Genomic DNA, 21,782 nt, shown 5'->3' on the forward strand with positions numbered 1-21,782 from the left:
TTTTTATTCTTTGAATAGAAATTCTTTTGATAGCAACATAATTTTTTTTTCTCTTGGGTAGTGATGGATGGCCGACGATGGACAGCAATGATCGGGGCTGGTCGCTGATTGATGGCGGCAATGAATGGTTGGCGATGATCAATGGACGATGACTAGGTCGATGGTGGATGGTGGCCAGCGGCTACAAATGGGCGATCGGCTAATAACAAAGACAAAGGATAAGAAGAATTTATATTTCTCATGTTTGTTTTAGAAATAGAGAAGTAAAAATTTTTTAGTTCTAATTTTTATTCCATACCTATTTTGAAATAAAAATCTATTCTAGAAATAGAAAAAAAAAATAGTTTTACCAAATGAATTTATGTTCCAAAAATAAGTATGGAACAAAAAGATAATTTTGGAATAGAAATAGAATGCTTATTATGTGGACCCTAAGCTTTTGTGCAATGACTCCATGGGATGAAGCATGGGTCAAAAGGGAAGCTCGAGATATCATGAGCATCGATGTATTTACTTGGACACACTTTTATCCAAAAGTTTAGTTTTTCTTCATATTTTTTTTGCATTGTTTGAACTCGATTCACAATTAAATATCCTTTTATTTTAGGATCCTTTCATTTCCAATTTGAATTCGATTGTGGTCGTTAGTTTAATAGAAAAATCCTAGAATATTTTTAAAACATGGTCACATTTTGACACATAAGTTGCTCAAAAGTTGGAAAAATCACATTGTGAGTTTGCAAAAAAAAAAAAAAAAAAAAATGGAATCGCATTATAATATTATTGTAGCAACCCATAAGTAAAAATAATTCCTCCCGATCGGCATAGGGACGGTCCATTTTCTAAGTTGCCACGAATGGCGTCGACGTGAGGATGCAAAAAGAAAAAAAAAAAAAGGAATGTCCGGAAGGCCCAAAATCACATATCAAACTAGCCCGAATTAAGGTGCTCCGGCTCGAATTAGCCCGGTCTGGCCTAAAATGTTTTAAACAAACAAGAAATGCCTAGAATTAGGAAAAATATAAAACACAAAATTTAGAGACGAGTCATATGATTTGTTAACATGTGTGATGTTGTATAAAACAATAATTTAACCATCAAACTTCAACCGAGTCATAAAAAATTATATCGTGATAAAGTTAAGATGTGCGACCTTCGTTTCTTTTGATGAAATTTATGAATTTTAAGTTAGTTTGTTTTAATAATTTAATATTTGAGTGCCAGAGTTTGAAATTTGCTAATGAAAAATATTTTTGAAAAAAATTAAAAAGCAAAAATCATGGGCTAAGGCCCGACCGGTTCGGACTGAACCGAGTAAGTCTGGTCAGGGTATGTTTCGACCCAAGCTAAGCAAAGTTTGGCCGGGTATGTTTGGGCCGACCCAAAAATGCCTCTAGGACCGGCTTGCATCCCTAGTTGACGCGAACTTGAGAGAGAGAGAGAGAGAGAGAGAGAGAGAGAGAGAGAGAGAGAGAGAGAGAGAGAGAGAGTTCTAAGGGGGTAGAAATAGATTTTTCTATTTCTATTTTAGAAGAGTTTCTAAACAAAAATAACCGTTTGATAACGACAAAATTTCTACTCTAAAAATAGAAATTCATTTGATAATGACACAAATTTTTTTCTTTATGGATGGCGGTGGACCGGCGGCTGTCGGTGGCGGTGGCGGTGGGTGGTGGCGCAGAGGTGGCCGGCGGTCGGTGGCGGTGACCAGGCCTTTGTGGTGGCTGGTGGCCGGTGGGGGCGATGGCGGCGGCGGTGGCAATCGGCGATCGCGGTGGCGGCGGTGGGACGGTGGTCGACAATGACGGATGAAGGAGCAATTGACGAACGATGAGAAGAATTTTTATTTTTCATTTTTGTTTCAGAAATAGAGAAGTAGAAAATTTCTACTTTTGATTTTTATTCCAAACTTATTTCTCGAACAAGAATCTATTTCAAAAATAGAAAAATAAAATATGTTTATCAAATAGATTTCTATTCCGAAACAAATCGGAATAGAAAAATTATTTCGGGAATGAAATAGGTGGTTGTCATGCACCCCTAAACCGATTGGTCATTGTATAAACGTACACGTGAATTTCAATAAACGTTAACTTATATATTGTGAAAAAAAATTGCGGGGACAACGAGGTACATGCACATGTGTCAAGGTGTTTGATGAAAGTTTTCCCATGTCAAAAAATTGACGTGATTTAGAACGATGAATATGTGCACTTTTTTTCATAATCTATCGATTTAAGTTTTTAAGTAAAAAGTAGGCATAATTAGATCTGTCAGTGAATGCATGGACTCGAGTTTTCGATTAGCAACTTGCCATATGAGACGTGCTGAAAGATAGCTCAAGATGCTGTGTGTCTTAATATGTCTACTTCCATATGAAAACTTAAAAATCTTTTCTACTTGTGATATTGCTCAATTGGATGTATTGATACGGAATCTCGTTTCATTTTGGGTCATTCATTTGCCCGACATTGTTCGAACTGAGTTCCCAACAAGATTCCCAACAAGATGTATTTTATCTTTCTAGTTCTCTCTCTAGATTTTGAAACTTGTATTTCTTAAAAGTTGAAAATTCGTACTATATAATTTACAAGAATATTTTAAATAGCATAATTCACATTGTAACGTTATAAAAACAACCCTTAGGTTACACTAACTCCCATCGCACAGCACAGGTCCTTGATTAATCCACTGTCAAATTTGCACTTAAGGGCAAAGGTCAATACCAAACTAGCACATTATTCCCAAAATAACAAAATTTTGGGAAAATTTTATAGTCTATATACTTCTATGTAATTGCACCTAGTGGATGCAAATACTTTGATTAAGAGGAGGAGAAACCCCCCCCCCAAAAAAGAATTTTGCAATAGTCTAAGCCAATAAGTCATGATATAAAATTTCATAGATTTTGACTAAGTTTGAGCAAAGGACGGATGTTGTTTCGTCATTGTACCGATTCTCGACGTTGCCGTTTTCTCTTATCGACGCATGTCATCGTCGATAGGGAAGACTCTGAGAGATTTTAGAGAAAGAGGAATTCCTTACAATAAGGGTTGTCAAAACAGCTCGATCCTACCAGACCAGATTACAAGAAATGGGATATATTGGGGTTGAGTCTTAATATTGTTTGGATAAATGACGGGTAGTGTACATGTTTTGAGTTGGGTGAGGATCTTAATATTGTTCGACCCCAAATGCCTGTTTGTCTTAGTGTCCGTGCCTTTGACTTCAAATGCAAATCTAAGCCAAGGGTGATGTCCTTCGACGCTCGACACCTTTGCTATCTCTGCCTTAAGCTCTTGTGATTCCATCCTCCTTGTCGACCCCATCGCCGTCAACAGCTCTTCCTCCTCTCTCTCCCGGCACACACCCTCCTCTTCATCACAGCCACCACCTGACTAGGTCCGGCCCGACCCGACCTGATTGTTTGGGTTATTTGCTGTTCGAGTCTTAGGTCAGGTAGGGTCAAGCATACTTCTATAATATCTTGGATCAGGTCGGGTATTATAGAAACCTGACCCACTTCGGTCGGACCTGACCCATTGACACCCTTACCTTGCATTTCTTGACGGTCTTGATTGTTTTGCGTAGCAGGCAATTTCTTGCTTGCAGTCGAATGCACCATTTGAAGCAACAAAGGCTTTGAACTTAAATATTAATATAGATCCCGGGAAATGACTTTGTGACTGGTCATCGTATTCAGGAAACTTCCCTCTCCACCATGAACAAACCTCTCATCTCATTCCACATGCTACGAGGACGACCATTGTCTTATTCACCATCAAGCACATGAAAATTTTTCGCAAATGGAGGGAAAATTACCAAAAAATCTGAAACCATTATAGTTTTTTCAATTTAGTTCTAAATGTTTTGCACAATTATGTCAATTTAGTCCATTCGGCCAAATTTTGCCGATGCTAAAGTGGACACAAGATGGTGTTAGTGAATAATTTTTTAATAATATTTTATTTTTTGATTTTATTTATTATTATTTATTATTTTTTTGTTTATTTTTTTACCCCTCCTCCCCCTTCCTCCTCTTGCTTTGACGACCGACCATAGGGGAGGGCCGGTCATCGACCAATAACGAGCCCACCTTGCCCGACCGCTGGCGAGGTGAGTCCCTGTCGGATTTGGCGAGGGCTTGCCTCGCCTAGCGACGACGAGGTTGACCTTGCCAGTGGATCGGTGAGGTGGGTCTCATATGGTTTGGTTGTCTCGAAACTTACAAGAAATCCCTTGCACCATGGAGGAGACAAATTGGAGTGCCTCAACCACAAAATCACATAGACCATTTTCTCCTCCTCCGAACGATGGTGGGTGATCCTCCCTTCGACGTGCACATCGGTCGATGGGCTCTCTCTCTTTTTCTCTAGTTTGCTTGCACTTGGGGGTGTCGTCCATCGCTTAGATCTAGCGAAGCGAGTCCTCACCAAATTTGGCAAGGGCTTGCTTTGCTAGTGACTAGGTGAGCTCACCCTTGTCCAACAGCGACGAGGCAAGCTCACCATTGGCCGGCAACTAGCCCTCCCCTTTAGAGCAAGAGGAAGAGTGAGGGAGGAGGGAAAAAAAAAGGAGAAAATTTCAAAAAAATAAAATATTATTAAAAATTATTCACTAGTGCCTAGCAGGCATCCATGTTAGTCTGGCCAAAAAAAAAAAAAAAAGGTTTGAATTGAAAAAAATTACAATAGATTTAGAACTTTTTTTGATAATTTTCCTCACAAATGGGTCTATAAATTTTCAATGTCCCAGATATTTAATAATAGCTAGAATTTTGATCTAGCTTGATTAATAGTCTCTCAAGACTTTTTCGAGAGCTCTCTTTAAATCAAAACCATGGAATTGCACATCCATATTCTAAAATCAAATTGTTCTTGGACCTTTTTGTCGTTGTGCATAGCTTAATAAGCACGACTTTGCCAAAGCCTCCCGTCTAGATTATCGGAGGGCATGCCATCCAAGTTGGCTCTGACTAGAGCTGGCAAAATGGGTCATAAACCCATATTATGACCCATCTTTAGTTAAATGGGTTATATATGGGCCAAGTGAAAATTAAATATGGGTCAGAAATGGGTCAAGTGAAAATTAAATATGAGTCAGAAATGGGTATGAGAAAGTAAAATACAAAAAGAAATTGGTCTAAATGAGTTATTAGGAAACCCACTTTAAAGTTTAAACCCATGGCATTCTTTAAAGTTTAAAAAATGGCATTTTTAACTTTATAAAAATGAAATTTTTTTATTATAAAATTATTTTTCTTTCTTTTTCTTCCTTCCTTAGCTGGAGGCCGGCAGGGCGACCGGCCAGGTGAGGCTCAAGCTCGTCGGCAGGTCACCAACGACCGGCGAGGCTTAGTTGAGCCTCGCCGGCATCGAGTGGGGCCTCGGCCTCGCCGGATCTTTGGCGAGATTGATCTTGCTGTGGCCGGTCGCCGCCGTCGTTGTGGCAGGTGGCTGGCCAAAGAAGAAGAAAAAAAAAAAATAATTATTAAAAATTAAAAATTAAAAATTATATTTGTAAAAAATAAAAATAAATAAAAATTATATTTAAAAAAAAAAAATAAAAATTATATTTAAAAAATTAAAAATTCAATTTTTTAAAAATATTTATAAAAATTTTCCATTAAATTTGTATTGCATAATTTTTAAAAAAATACTTTTAAAAAAAAATCATAAAAATGAGCTTTTTTAGGTTTAGTTAAATTTTTTTTTTTATGTTATAGTTTTAAGTTATTCAATGGTATGTTCACTTCAAATAAGAGAAGCATGTGCATAGTCTAATTTTTTTTTTTTATAAATATTTCAATTTATAGGTTTTTTCAACTTATTTTATTTTATTTTATTTACTATTTTTAATTTAATTTGAAGTTTTAATCCAATTAGCATATAGTAGAAGTGGGTTTTCCTAGAATATTAATAAGTTTTAGCAATACGGGTTGGGTCGGGTATGGGTCGGTACGGGTTGGGTCGGGTATAAGTCACTAGATTTACAATACAAAAATATGGGTCAAAACGGGTTAAATGGATCAAATATGGGTCGATCCATTTTCGACCCGACCCACCCATTTGCCACCCTCAGACCGCTCTTTGCGATGATGAGAAGGATTGACTTGGCTATTTTCTTTTCTTACCTTTGAAATAACAACAAGGCATCTCGAGAGAGCTTCATGAATGCATAAATTGTCTCGTCTTTGGCGAGTGATTATAATGGCTACACTAAACTCCGTTACAACTAAAATAATCATTTTGCTTTAGAAGCAATGGTCTGGACATTGAGATTTTAATATGGTGCGAGTTGATCACTGTCTTAGTACACAATGGTTAATGGTTATCTCTTTATTTTTTAGCTTTGAAGTTGAAGCCTAGGATATCGATTTGGCTGAATCTACGAACCAAGCCCCCTCAACCTCATTTTCATCTTCTAGGATATTTATTCTAAGCAGTCCTGTGGCTGTTGTGTAATCATGAAGGGTGCGTTTGAGAAGTCTTTTGGAAAAAGTCTTTGAGGAAATACAAAAGCCCTTGAGTTAAAGAAGTTTTTTAAAATGCAAATTGTGTTTGGTAAATCGTATTTGTGAAAGTCCATTGTAAAATACTTTTGAGTAAAATAGTGTTTGGACAAATTAATTTTACAAAAGACTTTTGTTATTAAAAGAGAGAGAGAGAGAGAGTTGGCCGGCCAAGGGCTTGGCCGACGACTATTGGCGAAGAGCTAATAGTCATCGACGAAGGATAGGTGGTACGGCTGGGGTTGCCGTGCGGAGGACGCGGTGCGGCAAGGGTCGCCATGACCTAGATCGTGTAGCCCTAGTGACCGCCGCACGGAGGTTGTGGCGATCCTTGCCGGATGGTCGCGTGCTGCGCCATGACCTTCGCAAGGAGGTCGCATTGTGAGATCTGGGTCGCGGTAGCCTAGAATGCGAGATCCGGGTTGTGGCGACCCTCGCCGGATGGTCACATGACCTGCCGTGCCACAACCTCCATGCGAAGGTTGTTGAGGCTGCGTGATTTGGGTTGTGGTGACCCTCGCCTCATTTTGTCCTTTGTGCGGCAACCCTCGCCGGAGGGTCACATGACCCTAGCTGATTTCACCTACCCTTTGTTGATGACCACGCGTAGACGCTGGTCCTCTTTAATAGAGAGAAGGGAAGAAGATGAAGATGAATAGTTATCGAGGGCAAAATCGAAATAAAAAAGTATTAGTGAGGACAATTTTGAGAGAATTTTTTTCACTAGCCCTCAAGGGTAGCATGCCAAGAAAGCCCAAGGCACTTTCAGCCTTTTGAAGGCTTGCATTTGGCAAAGGGAGCTCAATTTTTTTTTTTCTGAACACCAAGCATTTGGCCCAAAGGGCTTTGAACACCCAAGGGGTTTTGGGAAAGTAGTTCCCAAACGCACCCAAAATTGATTGAGGCGGTGCTAAACTTATGACAAACTGTAGCATACACAATCAAATATTCAACCAAAAGTGCTTGAGAGAGTAAAACTTGTAAATTGTTTAAGGATATTACTTAAAGGATAGGCCTACAGCTTATAATTTAGACATTGGCTCTCTCAATTCCATACTTCGTATGACGTTGGGTGTTCAAATTGACGCTATGAGAATTTTCTGAAAAAGGAATTGCCACTAATCTATTAGGGTCAACTAGAAATCAAATGAAGTGTGAGAGCGTAGTTCACTTCCCGCGCAACCATAGAATTTAGGGTGTGAGACTTTATTACATTAATTAACTAATTAATGCCCTTTTGGTGTTGAGTTTTGCTCATTAAAAAAAGATTTTTATTAGGTAGTCTAAATTGATTTGATATCTCTTCACTAACATGTAAGTTGATTATTAACATAACAATTGACAACCAAAGTGATGTTGAATAAATTGCATGAAAAAGCAAACATATATCACTAAAAAATAAATTAATGCAATCCCGGTTAAGCAAGGGGAGGCCAAAATCATCAAATGGAAATGGTGCAGTCAAAACCTTTGTATCAAAGAACCATTCGAACCCTATTGTAAAGCCTTAGGCTTGTTCAATTTTGAGCAGAAAATATTTATCAAGGATTTTCTCACACTTTTAGGGAGAACTACCCAAAAAAACTAATTTTTTAAAAATCTTTTTCTGATTTAATAAAACAAAAATTTTGGAATTGTTAATTAATTTTAATTTTTATAAAAATATTTAATTTAATTTTTTAATTCAGAAAAGAAGAGCTAGGCCCGGCCTTGGGCCCCGTTCGGGTTAGGACAGAAGCCTAGTCACACAAATTTTGGCTTCATGCACAAAAGATTGGTTGTCAGAGCAAGCCTTCTGAGAAAAGGACCAAGCGAAGTCCAATTTGCCAAAATCGGAGGAGACCCAAAATCACTTATGACAAGCCCCAGCCCAGATTCACCTAATTCAAACTAGCCCAAACTCCCTTAGTCCAAACCGGCCCGAATTTACCAATCTTAGCTAAGTTCAAGCCCATAAATCTCCTTTAAACCCCAAAGTCCAATGAGCCCACAGCCAAATCTTCTCACATTTCCCTTCTCAGACACCTGCACTTTCCCTCTTTAGCATTAGTACCTCCCAGATCCCCTCTTTCAATCAGACTCAAGAAATGAGACGCTAGAAGAAAATCAACAACCCATCTAAATCTAAAACAAGACATCCACAACACGAGTGAAACCCTCCTCGCCACTCCGAGTGTATACCAAATTATCTCTATCGGCTATCATTGAAATATCACCATCATTCATTGATTCGACACTCGCACTCATTACTTCACAAAAATACCGAAAACATGGATATAGAGAATGGGACGTAACACGAGTTCAATGCAAACATCACTAGAGATTCGGTAATATGCATACAGAGACCCTCACTCACTCTCCTCACCAACGTTCATCATGAAGAGAGAAATAGGAAGAACATGACAAAATAAAAGTTTAATAAAGTACTCGACAACCCACTATGTGTCGAGTTTAGGCTTAATATACATTACTCAACCGATTTCACATAAACCATAGCCGAATTTGTTGAAATAATAGTTATTTCCTTTTGCACGTTTTGCTGATTTGGTTTTTTAGTTATTAGAGTTAGTGGAGTCATGTGTGTTAGTTGTCCTAGTTTTTAGGTATTGGTGGAGTAAGTGCTTTATGCAGAACATGAGTAGTTATGGGTCCTATTTTAGTGGTGTTTTTACGTTATGTATTTGTCTTTTGTAAAAGACTTTGTCGTTCTGTCCGTAAGATGAAGTTTTAGCCTCATATCTCCTCCCTTTAGCAATTTAACAGTGGTATCAGAACCTGAGAGAAGCGTGAGTGAGTTCTTTTAAAAAAAGATAATGAAGGTTTAGAGGTGTGAGATACTTTCGTGAGAAAATTGCAGTAGCAATATTTCCAATGGCCACCGACAATTTTGTTCAATCAGCAATTCCACGCTTTGATGGTCACTATGACCATTGGAGCTTACTGATGGAGAATTTTTTACAATCAAAGAAGTGTTGGTCGATTGTCGAATCTGGAATTCAAGAGCCACCAGCGGGCATGGCTTTGACAGATTTCTAGAAAGCAGAATTGGAAGCTAGAAAGTTGAAGAACTTGAAGGCAAAATTATTTTTTTCAGCCTATTGATCGTCCCATCTTGGAGACTATTTTTTGCAAAGAAACTTCCAAGGATATTTGGGATTCTATGAAGAAGGAATATCAAGGCTCTGTTAGGGTGAAGCGTGCACAACTTCAAGCCTTGAGAAGAGATTTTGAGACACTAGCGATGAAGAATGGAGAATCTGTCACTAATTATTGTGCACTAACAATGGAGATCGGCAACAAGATGTGATTCCATGGCGAGAAGATGGATGACGTCACCATTGTGGAGAAGATTTTGCGTTCCTTGATACCAAAGTTTAATTATGTTGTCTGCTCGATTAAAGAGTGAAAGACATAGATGTGCTCTCTCTTGATGAATTGTGAAGCTCCTTATTGGTCCATGAACAAAAGATGAACAGAAGTTCAACAGTAGAAGAGCAAGCGTTGAAAGCTTCTACCAATACTCATTCTAACAATTTCAGAGGAAGGGATAGAGGTAGAGGAAGGGGAGATCGAGGAAATAGAGATGTTAGCAGGAATTTTAAAGCCAACAATGACTAATTTCAAGGCAAAGGCAGAAGATGGGATCCTAACAAATCCAAGGTAGAGTGTTTTAGATGTCATAAATTTGGTCATTATGCATCTAAATGTTATACTAGGCTGCCTAATCATAAAGAAAAGGCAGAGAGTTCAAATTTTGTTGAAGAAAAAGAAGTTGAAACATTGTTGATGGCTGTTCAAGATGAAAAGAAGCCCGAGTAAGATATTTGGTATGTGGATATAGCTACGTAGTAACCACATGAGTGGAAATAAGTCTTTTTTTTCTCATCTAAATGAAGATTTTCATTCCATTGTGAGTTTTGGGGATCATTCTACTGTGGAAGTGATGAGAAAATGTGATACTAAGATAAGAACCAAGAATGGTTTTGTGGAAACGATCTCTAATGTGTTGTATGTTCTTGACTTGAAAAGTAACCTATTGAGTGCTGGCCAATTACAAGAAAATGGTTATGTAATCACCATTCAGAGAGGTGCTTGTGAAATTTATGATTCTATTAGAGGTGCTATTGTAGTTGTTCCTATGAGTTCAAATAGATTGTTTCCATTAAAGATTGAAAATATTCAATCTTGTTTGATGGCTGAAAAGAAAGATCCCTCATGGTTGTGGCATTTTTGCTATGGTCACTTGGGTTTTGGTGGATTGAAGACCATCCAATAGAAAAACATAGTGACAGGTCTTCCTCAAATTACTGTTCCTTCCCAAGTCTGCGAAGAATGCATTGTTAGAAAACAACATCGTTCTCAATTTTCAAAAGAGAAGTCATGGAGAGCAAATGATGTTTTGCTGCTGGTGCATTAGGACATTTGCGGTCCTATAAATCCATCCTCTAATGGAGGTAAAAGATACTTAATTACCTTCATTAATGATTTTTCCAAAAAAACTTGGGTTTATTTTTTACAGGAAAAATCAGAAGCTTTCTCCACATTTAAAAGCTTCAAAACTCGTGTTGAAAATGAAGTAGGAAAGACTTTTCGAACAGATCGTGGTGGTGAATATTGCTAAAATTTTTTGAAGTTTTTTGTGCAAAGCATGGCATTCGAAGAGAGCTTATGCTGCATATACACCATAACAGAATGGTGTATTTGAGAGGAAAAATAAAATCATTCTCAACATGGCGAGAAGCTTATTGACAAGAGGAAGAGTTCCAAAGACTTTTGGCCGAAGCAGTAAATTAGAGTATTCATATTTTGAATAGAAGTCCAACTTTTGCTATTCAAAATATGAAACATGAAGAGGCTTGGAGTAGGAGAAGACCGGTTGTAGATCACTTCATAATTTTTGGATGCATCGCATATGCCCATGTCCCGGATGTGAAAAGGAAGAAACTTGATGACAAAGTTGAAAAATGTGTCTTTCTTGGTGTAAGTGAAGCATCTAAAGCATATAAATTATTCAATCCACTAACAAAGAAGATTGTGACTAGCAGGGATGTTGTTTTTGATGAAGAGAACACTTGAGATTAGAATAGACAGTAGTCTACCCAAGTTCTTTATGATAATGATGTTGAATAGGAGAAAATTTCAGCACCTTATATGCCCAAAAATTCATCAAATACAACTTCTATAGTTGCTAGAATTTCACCAACAGGCACTAAAGTCAATGAAGAAGAAGCCAAATCTCTTCGCCGCGTTAGAAGAAGGCCTGCTTGAATGGAAGATTATGAGATAACTGGAATTGGAGATTCAACTACTCACTTTGCCTTATTTTCAGATTATGACCTTACAACTTTTGAAAGTGCTGTCAAAAAAGAAAAATGGCGAAAAGCGATGGATGATGAAATTAATGCCATCCAATCTTCTAGATGGACAAAAAACCATTGGTGTAAAGTGGGTCTTTAAAACAAAACTAAAAGAAAATGGTGAAGTTGACAAATACAAAGCACGTTTGGTAGCCAAGGGATACAAGCAGCAATATGGGATCGACTATACAAAAGTTTTTTCTCCAGTTACGAGACATGACACAATCAGATTGGTGGTTGCATTGGCGGCACATAATTCTTGGCCTATTTTCCAGTTAGATGTCAAAACGGCATTCTTGCATGGGTACTTGGAGGAACAAGTATTTGTCGAGCAACCCCTTAGTTATGTCAAGATTGGAAATGAGCATAAAGTTTATAAATTGAAGAAAGCTCTTTATGGGCTAAAAAAAGCCCCTCGGGCTTGGTATAGTCGTATTGAAACTTATTTTCTTAAAGTTGGTTTTTCAAAATGTCTTTATGAGCATACGCTTTTTGTCAAGATTGGAGATAAAGGAAAATGCTTATTGTCTGCTTGTATGTTGACGATCTTATGTTTAGTGGAAGTTGTGATGGCATGTTTGAATAATTCAAGAAATCTATGATGGATGAGTTTGAAATGTTTGATCTTGGTATGATGAATTACTTCCTTGGTATAGAAGTTGTACAATCGGATGATGAGATCTTTATTTCTCAAAAGAAATATGTGGAAGAAATTTTGGACAGGTTTTAGATAAAGGATTGTAAACCTGTAAACACTCCAGTTGAATTTGGCTTAAAGTTATAAAAGATCATGAAGGGAGGAAGGTTGACATCACACTTTATAAACAAATTAAGGGTAGTTTGATGTATCTAACTGCAACAAGACAAGACATAATGTATTTTGTGAGTTTAATTAGTAGATATATGGAGAATTCTACAAAAATGCATTTGTTAGCTGCCAAGAGAATCCTTCATTATTTGCAAGGAACTAGAGACTTTGGGCTATTTTACAAGAAGGGTGAAGAGTTCAATTTGTTGGGATTTGCTGATAGTGACTATGCAGGAGATCAAGATGATAGGAGAAGCACTTCGGGTTATGCTTTTATGTTATAGACAAGTGCTATTTCGTGGTCATCCAAGAAGCAACCGATTGTCACATTGTCAAGTATAGAAGCTGAATTTGTTGTTGTAACAGCTAGTGCTTGTCAAGCTATTTGGCTAAGGAGAATTCTTGAGGAGCTGCAATTCAAGCAACCAGGAGCTACTAAATTTTTTTGTGACAACAACTGAGCAATCAAACTCTCCAAGAATCTAGTGTTACATGGAAGAAGCAAGCACATTGATGTGAAGTTTTATTTCTTGAGAGATCTTAGCAATGATGGAACAATTGATCTAATCTACTGCAGGAGTGAAGATCAAGTTGCTGATATATTCACCAAGGCCCTCAAGATGGAGTTATTTGTGAAGCTTAGAAGGTTACTAGGTGTTTGCACATTGAAAACAGTCAAGGCTTTAAACTGAATGTTAATAAACATTAGTTTAAGGGAGGGATTGTTGAAATAATAGTTATTTCCTTTTGCAAGTTTTGCTGATTTGATTTTTCAGTTATTAGAGTTAGTGGAGTAATGTGTGTTAGTTGTCCTAGTTTTTAGGTGTTGGTGGAGTAAGTGCTTTATGTAGAACATGGGTAGTTATGGGTCCTATTTTAGTGGTGTTTTTACCTTATGTATTTGTCTTTTATAAAAGACTTTGTTGTTCTGTATGTGAGATGAAGTTTAAGCCTCATATCTCCTCCCTTTAGCAATTTAACAAAATTAACCATAACCATTTTAAATCGACTCTCAAAGGTATTTTGTCAAACATGTGGTGTGCGATAGATGAAAGGAAACCACGGACGAGAATAGGGCTCAAAACCAGATCAAAGTTAAACACGAGTCGGCAAGGAATGCTCAACATTGGTGAAGGACAGCATAAGAGAACCCAACACGCACACCCGGGCTTAGTATGTTGTGCAAAACATGAGAAAAAGCGCAAAAGCAGGGAAAGAAGGTAGGTTGACGGTCCTCGGCTCACCCCGAGGGGGGGGCGAACGGTGCACGGCTTTGACCATTACCATAAGGAAAAGTGCACGTCGGCGAGGGTTGGTGGCCAAAGTCCAGGCATGGTGGCTACCAGAGGAGGAGGCCCTTCACTCGTGGCCTCACTCCTCGCTCTCTCTTGGTCTCTCTCTCCCTCTATTCGAAGACCCCCTTGAATTGAATCCTCCTCTCTCCTCTTAAGCCTGGCCGGTAGGTGCGCATGGCCCCCGTCACCGCCATTTGTCCTGCTAGCCTAGCCCCCGACTGCTTGCCTTGGTCATCGCTGAGGTTCTGCCCTTGTACCTCCTCTCTCCCTTTACGCAAACTGCATGCGATGCTGAGGGAGGAGGAGGAGGGAAGAAGTCCTCGGGCGGGTCAAGGGGAAAGAGGAAGAACATGAAAGAAAAAAAGGGACGGCCTTCCTAGCCCGATCTTGCTTTTTTTAAAAAAATAATTTTATTTTAATTTTAATATCAGCAATGCAAATGGTCCTTATATCTATATGCCATGCAATTTAATGAAAAGTGATGCAATTTAACAAAAATTATTTATTTTATTTTTACTTTCTTTTTTTAAGAGACTAATCCATGATTTTCTATGCCATTAAGTTCTAAATAAAAAAACCACCCACCTAGGTGGCGTTGCTGGCTTTGGGCCCTCTCCCCCTCACGAAGGGGAGGGGTTTATGCAGGGTATTAGCGTGAGTGGTCTAAAGGTCACAAAAACAAATGGTAAAATTTATGTATCCACATAAATAATAATAACTTTTGCTCATGTAATTAGCATTTGTTGCATTCATATTCATAAGTCCACTCTTAGGAGCAGAAGGAAAAGAAAAACAAGATCTTCCCATGCAGAAGCGAAGTAAGACAAATTAAAAACGAAAAGGATATGGTTTTAAATGCATTATCCTAGGAAACTCTTCAACAAGAGCAATTCTAAAAGATCTAGTAACTGGCACTAATTTATGCGGCACGATTTCATTCATTGTCCATAAATGAGAGATAAATATTGTTCCAACAAATTCAAATAGAGATAGCATGCAATGCGAATAAGGTATTTTGTCAATAGAGAAATTTACCATACAAACACAAGCAAATATTAAAGGACGACACTTATTAAAGGAAAGAAAGTAATAAGCACAATCTCAAAATCATTTTGTTCATGAAGGAATAGCTGAGTACACATTCAAATTCCAGAGATTCACGTAGCGTGGCAAATAAACCATGGAAGTTTATCTGCGCTCGAAAGAAAAGGAAAAAAAATAAGAAAAGAATGAACTTGACGCATTTATAACATAATAATATCATGCGAATTTGTCATTGTTGAATATTCTTTTTACCCATATATTTTTCAATAGATATGAAAATCAACTTATATATGGATGTAAGATTCCTTCGGTAAAAGCTAATGTAGATTTTGTTTCGTATAAAAATATGTGAAAACTTTGGCTCTTAAAAGTTTTTCTCAATTTTTTTTTAAATAATAGAATCATGACTCCGAAGAGGTATGCATGCGAAATAACACATGGAACCGTACTTTTTATATGTTGTGCACAATGTTTGATGGTTCACATTATTTTTTAACAAAGTGCTGATTGTACTGAAGTAGTGAATCCGGAAAATTTTCATCGTTCTAAACTAATAATCATCAAAAGAAAAAGTATACTTCATTACCTTAGATTCCAATTTTCCAGTTAAAATAGAAAACGATATTTCATCATAGGGAATCAAATCTCAATTTCAATATGGCACGGGAAACTTGGAAATTGAGATTTGTCAAAAGTTGTCCAAATATATAGCTAAGCTAACAATATTATGAACGTGCAAAATGCATTATTCTCCAATCCTAAGTTTTGTCAAGCGAGGAAGTCAGGAAACAATGTACACGAAGAAGAAATGAAGAATGAGGCTGATTGTACCTACCACTCCGTCCATTGTACCCGTTTATGGTCAAGTACAGCTCGAGGAACGTGAGCAATTTTGGACTAGTCCTCGCCAGTTGTTTGTTGACATCTCTCGCTCAATTCACCACAATGTTAGATGTGTAATTCTTTAAGGGCAGTGAGGAATTGGATTCCTTGTGGCATGGACGATAAGTTGTGACATTGAATCAAGTGAATTTCCTTGAGACTTGTATGATTGGGCAGCCATTTGGGTATAGCCATGAAGCTTGGGCAATCATAGATGTTAAACATTTCCAAATTGCTGGTAGGGGTGTCCAAAAACTCAACCCAACCCGACCCGAACACAACCCAAACACAAAATAAGTTGAGTACATGTTTCAGGTCTTAAAATTGTTCGGGTAATTGTTATGAAACAAGAAAACAAACATGTTTTGGATTGGATTAGGGTCGAAATATTGTTCGGTTCCAAACACATTATTAACTTCGTGTGTTTGAAACAATTCTCCTCTCACCCAAAGTTCCAAACCCAAACAGGATACAAGACGCCACGCCTTCTCCGGTCATTGACTCTACCGTCGTTGCTGCCGCTGCGCGGTCGCCGCCATTGCTGCCGCCGCCGCTGTTGACGACTGTGCCCTCTCGTCAATTCTGCCGCTGCCCTCTTCTTCGCTCCTTGCATTCTATGGTTTTGCAGAGCTAAGTCCCTTGCTTTGTAGCAGGAGGAGGAGGCCCCCCTCCCATGGTCGATTCGGAGAACAACTTCCTTACTCAATCCGAAGCTGTAGCACCTTTGTCGGGTGCGTATTCGATCTCTCTCGCATTCTGGGTTCTATTCAATGTTCATCAAAATGTGTGGGTGCTCGCGTGGGGCTTTGCTGCTCCTCCTTTGATTCGCTCGTGGCGTGGGGCTTCGTCTTCTTTACGCATTGGTCCTAATTCACTGGAATTTTTCGTAATCAAGTCAAGAATCTTAGCACTTGCGGTCTGAAAATCAGAATTCTAAATGGAATTCTTGATTTCCTAATTTCAATTTGAGGAAAGCATAGGGAGATGAGAGGATTTACTGGTTCACAATTCACCGAATTTTGACTCTCTCTCTGGATGGGTTTTTTTTTTCTTTGCCTCAGTACAAGATTTTCTCATTCACGACCTCCAGTCTTTAGTGGCGGACGCGGAGCAACAACCCTCGTCGGAGAGATTTATGCAGGTCAGGTTTCTCACAGATTCTTCCTTTCCAAGCTGTTTTGCAATGGGGTGCCATGAACTGTTTGTTCTTATCTCGGGATTAATATTTAGTGAGGTCTCTCAATTACCCGTGTTGGATTAGCGGTTAAGGAGTGGACTTTGTATGTGTTGAAGCTATCGCACGTTCTGGATTCTCCTCATGGACCAATAATTTAGAGAGTGGGGAAATTCATAGGCTAAGTTTTGATGTGGGCTACCTCGTGTTTGAGGAAAAAATATTATCTGGGTCTTCTTGTTATTCACTTAAATAGCTTTTCTGCCTGGGAAGGCGATAAACCAGGTCCTCTCTGTCATAGATGGCCTGCACCAACCATGGTTGAATGGAGTGGACCTAATGGAAGATGCTCAAAAGATAAGCATGTATTTTCTACCGGATGCGAAGGGTGATCACCGCCAAAGCATACCTTTCAGTTCCATCGAATTTTGGGAGCGATGCTATTTATGAACTTACTCATTCTTTTTGGCTGTTTGAATCAGGATGGACTTTCTACTTAGAGGCGGACTTCGCAGGGGGAAACTGGAAGTGTGTAATTGCTCTCTTATCCTGTTGGCTTGAATGGAAAATTGATGGTAGACTGAGGGTTGATGGCTTTTTAAATATACTAAACTGAATGGCATTACATAGACCCGTTATATCTAGCTGTGCAATCTAATTTAACTTGTGGTAGATGAAAATGTAGGTGTAGAAAGATAATGAAAGTGGTCCCAATTAGATCTGCCTGCATTGGCAATTCGCGGGGACTGCAAACTCTGGAAACTCAAAATTCTTCTTTCGTCAACTTCATGAGAGCTGCCTTTTTATGCTAACCACAATGGTATCTACACATTTTCTCTGTGTACCATTTAATTTTAGCCTAACTGTTGCATCTTCTGACATTTCTTTTATGTAGAATGGAACTAAAGACTCCATCAGCAAGCTTGTTTCTGACTTGAACAGAGCAACATTGGAGCCTGATGTTAGTGAGTCCCAGTTTCCGTTGACCTGATTTTTATCATCATATCTTCTCTCCTCCACTAATTGTTAGGTTTGCTTAATTAATTTTGAAATTTTTTGAACTTTCGTTGAGTTTTAGGTTGGAGTGAGGCGGTAATAATTAGGAACTTAGAAAAATTATATGATGTTGAAAGGGAATTACAGAATTCCAGGTAAGCCTATTCTCTTTTCAACGTCTTGAGCTACTCCTCTCTGGTAAATTTACTCAGAACATTACAGTTGTATATCTATTAAAACTTTCATGTTTCACTTTTATCTGAACTAATGCTCCATTCGTGTATCTCAATGAGCTGCCAATGAATGGTAATCTACTTCAGCAACTTATCAAGTCCTGCAACTTCAGTAACATATATATCTTAATTGGGGAATTGGGTCTTCTAAGTTTTTCATATCTTCTTCAGGCCAGACTTGTTCTGAAACTTGGGTCATGACATTTTTAAATTTGAGGATACTCAGTACATATAGGTGGGGTTATTTTGAGGAAAATTACTGTCCTTCAAAAAAAGAAAAAGAAAAAGAAAAAGGAGTAGTTACTAAGTGAGTTCAAGAAAAATAGACATTCACGGATCTAGATCAGCTCTCAAACCTTCCAGGAGTGAAGTATAGCGCCTATTTTAATTACTATGACAGACAACTCCCATTCACAAAGCACGACACAATGCAATCAGCTTAAAGAATGTCCTTGTTGCATCCATTCCCCAGATGTTTGGTTCGTATCTCACATCATTGCCAAAAACAACAGTGAAGCTCCTGGTCATTTAAAGCTTTAGGGGCATGAGAATTTGTCATCGCCAAATGAAGAACAAACATATTAAAGACACTGACTGACGGTCTGAACATGTGAGATGGATATAGGCAAGATGAAAAACAAGAAAGAGTGCAACATGATTCCTACCAGTTTTTCCACTATAGAAGATGTTACTTTTGGATCATGGCCATGAATCCATCATCAAATTGAGCAATCTATTAGCACTTCAATTGACAAAGAAAGCGGAATATAGATCCATGGATATTCATCATCTCAACATCAGTGTCCTGAATTTGAGAAAAGTAATAATCTTATGATGGTACCTTCAATGGCTAATTAATCCATGATAGAAAGTGGACATAAGCCACTAAAAATGCAATCAAAACCACATAAACATGAGTACTTGCTATGATCGATCAATCCTTAGAAGTGTTATTCCACATTGATTGAATAAAGGGTATGAATAAGGGTTATATACATGCGGTCTACCTCTAACTAATTAGTGGACATAAGCTTTTGGGTGGAACTTTTGCTAACAATGAATGAAGTTCTGTTTTATTATGCATGAATGAAAGAAAGAATCACATAATAAACATCCTATGCTCTAGGAAACCAACTTTAACAGAACTTGAAAAAAGGTAATACTCTCTGTTTGCATAAGAACATATTCATGTGATGTCAAGGATGAAGAGTCTTTCTCTGTGACTGATGACGTATAATGACATCCAATGTGCTTCAAAGGCATTCTTATCTATTTTCATTCCTACCAGGATCACAAGCCAGATGATGCTAAAGCATTGCATTCACTTAGGCGACCCTGAGATTACTTGAAATAAGACAAGAAACAATAAGGCATCGACACAACCCCATGCCAAACTGAAATTACTAATGTCAAGTAGGTACTCTTAACTGACTATGATACTTTACCTGCTATATTTACAATTACTAGGAAACACAGATGATCTCCAAAACTAGCTCTCGGTTGTGCTGCTATCATGCAAATATTCTTCATAATTCTACATGAGGCATATGTGTTCTCCATCATTCTGGAATTCTTTTTGCGTGACTTGTAATGAAAGAACATGATTTCTTTCATCAGGATTCAGAGACGTGCATCAAACTGTTGTGAAAATAATAATAAAAGAACATGACTAGTATCTTCCAAGTCAATTTGCACTCTTAATATTGCCAATGAGCTATTCCAATGTCAAGATTACAGTTATAGTGGGAAGTCCTCGCTTCTGATGCGGTACCAATTAAGCTGTCCACAGAATTAATGATCATATGCACAGCTCCTCCTACTTCATTTCAGTGCCATAAATAGCTAAGTAATACCCAAGCTCTGAAGATTTTTTGTCCCTGCCATCAGCTAGCCAAAAATGGTGCAAATTTCTGGTCAAAACCACAGTTATTGCAGGAGTGGCTTTCCAATTATGTTCTGTGGCAGCTGTAACAAAACATTCTGATATGAGCTTTAGTTCAAGAAAAGATGGCATTAAGAGATCTAGATCAGCTCTCAAACATAAAAAGACTTAAAGCAAAACACCTTTCTAGCTACCCATTGATTGCTTGTCATATTTATCCGAAAAAACATGAAAGCGATACGGTTGATTTAAGGACTTCCTCCATACTTCTGGTTTGGATCTCACATTGTTATCCACAAGATAGTGGAAATCCTCTGTTCTTTTTGTGAACTTAAATCTTCAGTTAACTTAAAAGAAAAGCCACTTATTGTCAAATTCAGTTAGCTCTGTACTATGAATTATGCATCAGTGTGGGCAACAATCGACTAGCATCGACTTTGTAACCTTCAAAAAGCAAGACCATCACATTATAGAGGATCCATACAAAGGATGACATAATGAAAACCAACCACGGAAATAGGAACAAATTTAATGGTGTTTCTGTTTCAACGTTAGAAATCAAAATGTACCTCCTGACCTTGTCGGCAAGACAAGAATTATTTTGCCATAATTGGCCATAAAAGGCAAAGTTTTATGCTTTCTAAGGGTTTGAAGCACTGAGTATTGAATAAAAGACGCATTGCAAATGCTAAAAATAATAGTATAGAGGAAAGTTAAAAGCAAAAGTTCTTCCAAACACACCACAATGTCAGAGCCTGATAACTCCTGGTGAAAGAAGAAACCAACGGACTTCTATTATCGCAGCTCAAGCTTTTGCATTTTCCCACAGTCAGAAGGAGATAAGGAGCAATTCCATTCAACTAGAAAGCTAGCAAAGAAAAGGTAAGGACAAAATGAACAAGCCATATCACCATCACAACAATTCGGACATTAGCATCCTTTTCCGTGTGAAATTAGTAGCCTTCAACACCACTTCATTACGTTATTAGCTAACTGGGATGAGTGAAGACATCCTTGGAGAATTTTATGAGAAGGAATTTTCACATACTCATGGAGAAAATGCTACTTTGGATCATAGGTACAAACAAATGGGTCACAGGAGATTGTTCACCTTTCCACTTCTCATCACCCCTCAAGGTGCTTTAAGATCTGAGAACAAGAAAGATGTAGCTGTGAAAGTAGAACCTCATCAATCAAGGTAATCTTCCCATTCAACCTAAAGTTAGTACACATTAGTTCCGACAACTTTGCAGTCAATTTCCACTCTACGACCGCTCAGATAACATAAGGAAAATTCATCACCATTGACACCATAACAAATTGGTAGAAGAGAATAACTGAGCAGATTTCTACACCTAATAGGAATTGCAAGCTGATAAATATAACAAGACAACTAAACATGCTTCGCTGAACATGCAGAAAAGCTCGAATTAGTCTCAATTCATTTCCTCCGTGTGTAGACATTGAACATCCAAAATTAGACCAACAATAGTGACTAAAAACCTCGAATCACTAGAATGCACATGCACCAATCACGCCAAGAATCAACCGATGAATAAACCGATTGATCGGCGACAAGAGTGGATTAATGTTAAGAGGG

At 38.0% G+C, this 21,782-nt stretch overlaps 1 protein-coding gene and 1 long non-coding RNA gene across 4 annotated transcripts; one reads left to right on the forward strand and one right to left on the reverse strand.

Moving 5' to 3' along the window:
* The first annotated feature begins 16,335 nt into the window (after positions 1-16,335).
* Positions 16,336-18,331, forward strand: LOC104425521 (DNA repair protein RAD51 homolog 4). 3 transcript variants are annotated; one of them, XM_039304266.1, is made up of 6 exons: positions 16,336-16,628; positions 16,959-17,038; positions 17,345-17,459; positions 17,554-17,599; positions 17,967-18,036; positions 18,150-18,331. In XM_039304266.1, exons 1-5 carry the CDS (start codon positions 16,571-16,573, stop codon positions 18,007-18,009), a joined length of 342 nt encoding a protein of 113 aa, XP_039160200.1. In that variant the 5' UTR covers positions 16,336-16,570; the 3' UTR covers positions 18,010-18,036; positions 18,150-18,331. The 3 variants fall into 3 exon arrangements, with proteins under 3 accessions (XP_039160200.1, XP_039160198.1, XP_039160199.1); XM_039304264.1 differs by having other exon boundaries at positions 17,554-18,331; XM_039304265.1 differs by having other exon boundaries at positions 17,357-17,459; positions 17,554-18,331.
* A 1,610-nt stretch (positions 18,332-19,941) lies between these two features.
* LOC120289410 lies at positions 19,942-21,779 on the reverse strand. The gene is made up of 2 exons (XR_005547379.1): positions 21,294-21,779; positions 19,942-20,265 (listed from the first exon to the last, which is right to left on the reverse strand). It is a non-coding gene; the product is annotated as an uncharacterized LOC120289410 (long non-coding RNA).
* Between the last annotated feature and the right edge of the window lie 3 nt (positions 21,780-21,782).

This window comes from Eucalyptus grandis, chromosome 11 (genome assembly GCF_016545825.1).
Source record: "Eucalyptus grandis isolate ANBG69807.140 chromosome 11, ASM1654582v1, whole genome shotgun sequence".
Classification (NCBI taxonomy): Eukaryota; Viridiplantae; Streptophyta; class Magnoliopsida; order Myrtales; family Myrtaceae; genus Eucalyptus; species Eucalyptus grandis.